Genomic DNA, 9,090 nt, shown 5'->3' with positions numbered 1-9,090 from the left:
CTAGAGGCTTACTTTGCTGAGGAGTCTTCTCAGTGCCCCCTTCACATCTTTATTTCTCAGGCTGTAGATGAAGGGGTTCAGCATGGGGGTGACTACAGTGTACATCACTGAGGTGATCATGCTTCTCTGGGAAGAATGGGTCACAGCAGAACTGAGGTAAACCCCAAGTCCCGTTCCATAGAACAAGATGACCACACAGAGGTGGGACCCACAGGTGGAAAATGCTTTATACTTGCTGTCAATGGAGGACATCCTCAGTAAGGAGGAAACAATCTGAGAGTAGGAGAAAATGACCCCTAGCATAGGAATCATACCCAGAAGGGCAGTCAAAATATACATGACAATGTTATTGATTAGGGTATCAGAGGTGGCTACATTGAGAATCTGAGCCAGTTCACAGAAGAAATGTGGGATTTCAGTGCCTTTGGAGAAGGTCAGTTGCTTCATTAGTAGAATGTCAATCAGGGACACCACAAACATGATGATCCAAGAAGTCAGAACCAGCAATCCACAAAGCCGAGGGTTCATGATGACTGTGTAGTTCAGGGGGTGGCAGATGGCCACAAAGCGGTCAAAAGCCATGATGGTTAGTAAAAAGTGATCCATTCCAAGAAAAATAATTAAAAAGTATACCTGAGTGAGGCACTCCATGTAGGAGATGTCTTTGCTGTGTGCCTGGATGTTCACCAGCATCTTTGGGACTGTGGTCGATGTGAAGCAGATGTCAACCAAGGACAGGTTGGAGAGGAAGAAGTACATGGGGGTGTGGAGGTGGGAGTCAGAGCTGACAGCCAGGATGATGAGCAGGTTCCCAAGCACTGTGACCAGGTACATGGACAGGAACAGTCCAAAGAGAAAGGGCTCCAATTCAGAATTATCTGAGAGGCCCAGAAGGAGGAATTGTGATAAGACTGTGTGGTTCTCTGCTTGATACAGGTGGTGTACCTTCTGGGGAATGAAGTAAAAGTAGGGTTCAAGGAACAGTGAAGTGCAACTTCAGATCAGCCAATATAACCCTTGGATGAATATTTTTTCATTCTATACTGTGTCCTTCTAAGGAGTGTGATGTACTTATGCAAGTGATAACCCATTTACTCTGTAAAGAATATCACCAATCAGATTTTCAGTTAATAAATTCTTTTCTCTTTCATCAATAACTCATGATTTTTAATTCTCCATTTAAAATCTATGGGTATGATTTAATATTTCTTTATGTGACCTGTCCATAAACATCAAAGATTGTTCAATCTTTTCTTTGGCCATGTCCATATTTCTTTATGATATGGATCTATAACAGTAATCAAACGTAGATTTTTAGTTCAACAGCCTTTATTGTGTGACTTAGCACTTCACAGTAGGTGATAGTCTTATCCCGATGCCTTATTGTTTAAGGTTCCTGCAGTAGAGTTTGCTCTAATTACATACCTTCCTTGTGACCTTGAAAGATTATTTGGACTCTCCTAACCCCAGTACCTCACCTCCACAGCAGAGGTAGTAAATATTCACTGTACCATAGGAGTGAAGAGTGAAATTTTGTGGGATGATGTTTTTCTACTGTTGTCTGAGACACATAATGAGCATTTTATAAGTGTGGACTTCTGTTCTTAACCTCTCAATCAATCTGCCTTGCATGGGTACAATTCAGCATGTATGCCTCTTAAACTGTGGCAGACACCATGGATACAGTTCTGATCATTTTAAATACAAGAGTTTGGTCACTTCTTTTGTCTGATACAGCATTTCTCATTAATGAAGACCCTGTGGTTCCCTCTTTCAAAGAATTCCTGCTGAATGAGTTTTTTGTGGACTATATGTATGAGAAATAGAAAGTCCAGGGGTCCATGTTCAGAATACAGTATTTAGCTTTTAATATAAAATGACTTTGGATGTAAGAAAGGCAGCTGGAGGGCAGAATAGAATGGAATGTTACAAGCAGTTAACACTGGAGTATAAATGTTCACAGCCCCTTGACAGACAGGAGGTGAGAAGAAAGGGGTCTGGGCTGACCAACAGAGATAAACTGTGGAGTGGAAATCACCCAACCCAAGGAAACTTTCCTGCCACAAGAGAACAAAGGGAGGTGGGGACAATTAAATTATATTTCCTTAATGCAATAGGGAAGAGTAAAACCTAGTCAATGTTCAGGAAGACTGTACACGCCATAGTACTCAGCCAGTGAGTCACTCTGGGAGGGATCTGTGGTCTGGGGGATATAACAATAGTTGTACCCAATCTGTGTGTGACCATCAGGTACCTGATCCTGCAAGACCATCATTGAAGTAAAGCCTCACGTTTTGCTATTCCTTGTGTCTCTTAATCCATTTTCTAGGTTTGGCCAGGTACGTGTATTTCTCACACATGGAGAAGAGGGACACATCAGACCACCACTAAGAACAAATAGAAGGCACTTTTGACTGTGTGTGCTCCTGTTTCCATGCCCTTGAACGGGTCTATATGATATTAAATGATATTAAAATAGAAGGCACTCCTGACTGTGTGTGCTCCTGTTTCCATGCCCTTGAACAGGTCTATATGATATTAAAATCATGGGAGTCAGTTACCCAAATACATAATTGATAAATGTGAACAAAATATTCAAAACTTATGCAAATTCAGTCATCCTAGAAAAATTAAAGAGAAATTTAAGATTTAAAAATAAATGTTTCTGTTCTCCATGATTAAAAGAAATCATCAGTATCATGCAGGCTTAGGGAATGCACATAAAATTAAGTAAGAAAATATGTCACTGAGGAAAAATTTAGTTTGTGAAGATTGGTAGAAAATTACTCTGGAAAAATTTGAGCTGAAGAAGGAAGGTTAGGTTGTTATAAATCAGGAATGAAAAAATCACCTTTGAGGTTAGTGGACAGGATGTGCAGTTGCCTTATCAGACTGAGCTTGGTATGGGAAGAGATTTGAGAGACCAGTGTGACAGAGAGCAGGGTCAGAGGATCATGGAATAGAACATGTGGGGCCCACAGTGGAGCCTCTGTCACCTTCCTTTATGTCCCAGGGACATTGGTAAATTCAAATGTATTTGTGAGTCTTAGGTTATGATTGAGTTTTCTCCTTATTTACCTTTTGCTGGATTTGCATGGTGCATGTCACCTTGGAAGCACTAAAGACATCCAATGTTGGATATATAATTAATATGATGCTACGTCTAGTATAACTCAGAATTAATCTTCAAATTTATCCACTATATGCTTGTCTATAGGCACAAAATCTAAAAATGAAGTTAAACAGCACGTGTGCATATCTATTTTAGAAGAATAATGCAGTATTAATCAGAAATATAAATTTTGGGAATGAAAACTAGATGAAGGTAAATGTGTTTTAAAAATTCTTCAAAAGCTAGGTCAAGGAAGCAATCAATATCATAACCAGAAGCACAACATATAATACACATTTGAGAAAATTTAATAGCCATCACTCTGTTTAGCAACCAGTGCTGAGACTCAGTACATGAAGAAACTAAGGACATTCCCTCATAACAAGGGTTGAATTCAAACCATATGCAAGTGGAGAGGCCACAGTAGAACACAGCTGTGTTTGTGTAAATTCATGAACTTTTCAAAGCAGTCTCCTCCAATTTCATTCATATTTTACTGAAATTTTAACGGGGTTGGTAATATGAGAAAAGGAAACTGAACTCTGTTGAACATTAGAAATAATTACATTAATGGTAGATATACTGTGGACTATAAAGTGAAACAATAACTACAAACATTAAATTAGCAATAGACATCAGGGAGTCACATAGGAAGGCAAACATAATTAGGAAATACAATGGAAAAATCCAATCAAGTATGAAATAAAAGATATAATACCTCAGGCATAATGTTCTTCAGTAAGTAGTTAAATAATTGGGTGCAGGAAATCTGACAGGAGCCTGCAATTGAGAAGACAGAGTGGAGAGGAGTTTGGGGTCTCTACAGAAAATAATTCTTTTGGGAGAAAAGTTCTGGATTCCAAAGGGTGGGCGAAGGAATTAAAAGAAAGGCTGGAAGAAATAGTTCTCAATGGAAGCTGAAGTTCATTCATAGTAAAGGGACTGAATCTTAATGGAAAGAAAGAAGAAGAGAAATCCTATTGTGGTAAAACAGTAGCTGCGCTCTCTCCTCTTTTTCTTCTTAATCCACCAGTCTTACTTGGTCACTACTAACTTCTCCAAAGGTTGTCACTGAAGCTTTTTCTTTCCACCATCTGTTCCCAGGAAGCCCACTGGGGTTTCACAGTGACTGAGATCAGAGAAACATAGGTCAGGGGGCTGAGAGGCATGTTTAAAGTTTTTACTGCCCAAAGGTTTGAATTCTCAGAGCTTCTCATTAAGTAAATTGTTCTATTTTCTTTCCACTTTCCAAACCCTTCAGATCCCTCGGGGGCACAAAGGTGGTAGCTGAGTGGAAAAATTTCAGTCAGTTTTGTCTCTGTGAAGACCATGTGCCCTGCTGTGCCCTGCTCTGCATTAGTTGATGATGAACAGAATAGGAGTTTTCAGGCTCTGCCTAGCTCTGAATTAATCCATTTTATAAAGCAGTGCTTTGCCATGAGTTATTCCATTTTGAGTTTAAGGGCAGAGGTAGACTGATTCTATTCCTTGTTCATACAAGTAAACAACTGCCATCTGCTTGGTACAATCTGAGAAATAAATTCATCATCCTAATAAAATTGTGTGAACTGATCATTATAATCAGAAGCACATGAATGCATGGACATATAAAACTTATATCAGAAAAAAACAGGCCCATGCGCTTATCAAATGTACCAGACCACCAAATAAAGCAACCCCTTACCTGAAACTCCTAAAAGAAGGAGCACCTCAAGACTGGACATGGTGGCACCCTGGCCCTGATCATTCATCATCACAAACCTTACTCAGGAAAATCGCCCCAGCAACAAACCACAGAATCTCTGTCCTTGGGCTTTAGCAGAGCATGGTTTCTTCAGCCTTTGAGGACCATGCATGGCCACACCCCAAGCTAGCGACTCAAGCTGACCCTGTGAAACTCCCTGTTCAGACCCTGGCCTAGAAATAGGTCCTATGCTTGGAGAGGTCTGCAACCAGAACAAGTTCTTTGGCTGGTTCATGATCTTAATTGATCACCTATATGACTCTTCCCATTCCTATCTATTCACTACCTGTGCTCTCAGCTCAGCCTACTGAATCCCTGTAGCTATCTTAACTCTTTGTTAGCCTTTCCGCAATACACAAACACACACACACACACACACACACAGGTTTATGTATATATATATATATTTTTTTTTTATAAAAAGCATGATGTGTGACGTGAGCATTACAAATATTAGTAGTTAAGATTAGAATACAAGAATCTGTGATTGCTTGATTAAGACTACCAGATGACCCTGGAGTACTCAGTGAACTGCCACCACTGAAGGTGGCAGAACCTGTAAATTTATTGTCATTCAATAAATTCTGACATTGCGGAAAGACACACCCATTTGGTCTACATTAACCATATAGTTTATTCACAACACCATGGCAAGGGGAAGATGGATTTACTTCCTCCAAGAAAAATCTTTTTTTTTTTTGATTTTGGTATAATTTAAGATTCATAAAGTGTTCCCTAAGGAAAGATTAATTTCTACAAGGAACCAGTGGTGGGAACCACATCCTGTGATATGCCTCCTTTTAACAATCTTTGGAGATTCCAGAAATCATTTCAAAATTACAAGGTTATGGAAAAAAAGTATTTTTCAATTTTTCCTACTTTATTTGCAGGTTGATAAGTTTGTCTATTTATTTACTAAAATGAGTAAAAATGTAGGTGTGTACTATGTACATTATAGTGTCTTAAAATATTTTCCATTATGTAATGGTTAAACCTAAAAACTAATGTATGACTTAACACATTGGTTATTAGTCTTATGGTGAGACTCCTTCATATCAGCTCAACATTTTACAAGAATACCATCTATTATCACTAACTGGGGTTGCATGCTGTGCTATAGAAGTTGAGCTTATCCCTCATTTCTAATTGGAAATGCATGCCCTTCAACCAACACCACCTCCCAGACTCCCCAACATGCAGTAACCACTGTTTTGCTCTCACTCTCAAATGATATTGAATTTTTTAGATTCTACAAAAAAGTGAGATTGTGTAATATTTCTCCAACTGTGCCTGGTTTATTTCAATTAATATTAATTCTCTGGGTTCATCATTCATGTCGTTTAATGACAGCGCTTCCTTCTTTTTATCCCCAAAGAGCGTTCCATTGTGTATGTGTACCATGCTTTCTTTGTCCACTCATCTACTGATGGACACAGAGGTGGATTCCATATCTTGGCTACTGCGGAAATTGCTGCAAAACATGGGAAAGCAGATGTCTTTCCAACATATTCCCATTTACTCTGATGCATCCTCAGTACTACATAGCTGGATTGTACTGACAATGAAAGCTCAGTCCTTGTCCCTAGTGCTTATTAAATCACAAGGACAAAGTTTTAAGGAAAGGGGAAAAGGTGTTTTACTGCTTTGCTGGAAAAGGAGAATACACAGTGTTTCTAACTGCCAAGGGTAACAGTGGGCTTCTACAAAGGGGATTCAAAGGCTACACTCCAGCGAGGCACTGTCAGGAGTCAATTCATTTGTAGCCTTGGGAAAGCTATTTCTTAGATCCTTGAGTGCTAGCCCCAGTCCTTCATTCCTTCATTCCTGTGGTCCATGAGCTGAAGGACAGGAAGAAGCCCTTGGCTAGGGATGAAGAGAGGGAAAAGAAATAAAGTCAGCAAGTTTTATTGCTGTGCTAGCAAAGGAAAAACATAGGGGACTCCTGTGCAGAGGCTGTGATTGGGCCCATCCAGGAGAACAGAGGTTTTAGAAGAATTGTTTGGTTCCAGGTGTTCCCCGTGGGGGGTTGGGATTCACTTGTTAATTTGGGAGACAGCCATTCCTTAGATCTTCTGTTATCATTGCTTAAGTCTAAATTATCAGGTTCCAAAGACAGATAACTGGGTTTAGGATGGGGAAGAAAGGTAATCCTGCCCCACCCCTCCTCCGGGAGAGGACGAAGGGAAAAAAAAAAAAAAAAAAAAAAAAAAAGCCCATTTTAAAATAAGCCCCACTGGTAGAGCAGCAAGGGCTGTGTATATTCACAGAAAGAGGTGGACCTGTGTTACATTATTTCTGTTGATACTGTTAACTTTTATATTTTTGTTGTGCAGAAACTTGTTTTTAGGATATAATCCTTTATCTACTGTTGTTATAGGATATGGAAAATAACAGGCCCCAGAGAGAAAAGGAAAACAATGGGCTCTGGACATTTCACAATTTCAGTACCTAGGACTGACTATTCCCCCTGACTGTCCAAAGGTCACATTCTGCTATGACTCAGTCTCTCTGAACCCTATGAAACTTAGACCTTATTGTAACCAGTTGCCATTTTCCTCTTGAAAATGTGCCCCTCTGCTGCTTAATAAGGCATCATTGATCCTTTGAAGTCTGTTTCCTTCACTTTCATCATTTGCTTTCAATTATTGCTTTTGAGGCCAACCCTGTAGCAGTTACACCCTACATCACTGCAGTCTGATGTCATGAGCTTTCCCCCTATGTTTTCTTTTAAAAGCGTTATGCTTTCAGAACTGACTTTTAAATCTTTAGTTCATTTTGCATTTACTTTGCTCTTGATGGTATGAGATATTGGAGCACCAAGCATGACATTGGGTTCTTTGTCATGAAAATTTAAAGAATGAAATCCAAAAACACAAAAGGTGAGAACAAAGTAACAGGATTTATTGGAGTAATAGAAAGAAAGCAGAGCTCCCAAAGAGGGAGGCTTCCCAAGAGAGGGATATTGGAGAGTGGCTATTGTCTAGGGGTTTAGGAAGATCTACAGGGGTAGAGCCAGCCTACCCCGAGCCACCAGACCTGGGTCAGGCACTCGGTGTCCACAAGCTATTCATGGACCTTTCATCCAGCCATTTTTGGTGGAGGTCCGGGTACCAGGCAGTAGGTGTCTCACTCACTATCAGTTAGTTCTTCTTTTTTTTCCCCCCCTGTGTACACAGGAGTTGGCTGACCTTGATGAGGCCTGGCTTGTTTCTGTAGATTTTCAGCCCTGCTACACAGAGACCTGACCTTAAAGGAGAGCCCAAGTTTCTTGCCCGTTTGAACCCTTTCTTCTGCCTCAATATGAACGTGATTTTTTTCTCCTGTATGTGCCAATCCAGTTTTTCATCACCATTTTTTGAAGACACAATTCCTTTTCTATGGTCAGTTTATAGGAACTTTGCCAAAAATCAGTTGATTGTAAGTGCATGAATTTGGTTCTGGATCTTCTATTCTGTTCCATTGGTCTGTGTATCTGTTCTTATGCCAGTTCTACACTGTTTTAATTACTACGGTTTTTGTAGTATTTTCAAAATAGGTGGTGATGGAATTATTCTTTCTGAATTATCTTGGTACGTGTTGGTACAGGAATTTAGTCTCTCCTGCTAGGTTATCCAATTAGTGATCACACAGTGTTTTGTATTCAACTTTCATGATGCTTCATGTTTCTTTGGTACCAGGTGTAATTTCTCCTTTTTCATTTCTTATGTTATTTATATGAGTCTTCTTACTTATTTTAGTATAGCTAATAGTTTGACAATAACGTTTATCTTTTCAAAAAACATTTTGTTTCATAGATCTTTTCTCTTGTTTTTTCCGGTCTTTATTTCATTTACTTCTGCGCTGAACTTTACTGTTTCTTTCAGTGTATTAATTTGAATCTGTTCATTATTTCTCTAGCTCTTAGTTTGTAATAGTATGCTGTTTATTTGAAACTGTCTTTTTGATGTAGCTATGTATTGCTATAATTTTAAAAAGCGATTATTATTATTATAGCAATTTTTTTTCTTTTAACCTTCATACTTGAGACACAAGTCAGATCTCCATCACAGGACATTATAGATTATCATGAATTTGTGTAGTTCTGTTTGTCAGTTTTCCAGTGAGTTTGTAGGTTATTACTCATTAGTATCCTTTTCCACCAGTTTGAATAGCTCCCTTTAGCATTTGCTGAAGGACAGTTCAGCAAATGAACTCCCCACCCACTGCTTGTTTGTCTGGGAAAGTCTTTATGTCT

The 9,090-nt window shown here is 39.2% G+C and overlaps 1 protein-coding gene across 1 annotated transcript in view; it reads right to left on the bottom strand.

Moving 5' to 3' along the window:
• LOC306646383 (uncharacterized protein) overlaps window positions 1-9,090 on the bottom strand; it is a gene marked incomplete at both ends in the record, with an annotated part of 32,629 nt that continues 23,539 nt past the window's right edge. The window contains 2 exons of the mRNA XM_079115032.1: window positions 1-948; window positions 3,831-3,892. Coding sequence (XP_078971158.1) covers window positions 1-948; window positions 3,831-3,892 — 1,010 coding nt within the window. The remainder of the gene's footprint in view (window positions 949-3,830; window positions 3,893-9,090) is intronic.

The sequence above is a fragment of the Sciurus vulgaris genome (genome assembly GCF_902686455.1).
Source record: "Sciurus vulgaris genome assembly, chromosome: 16".
NCBI classification, from domain to species: Eukaryota; Metazoa; Chordata; class Mammalia; order Rodentia; family Sciuridae; genus Sciurus; species Sciurus vulgaris.
The sequence above is the reverse complement of the archived record's forward strand: the minus strand, read 5'-3'. Positions and strand labels throughout refer to the sequence as shown.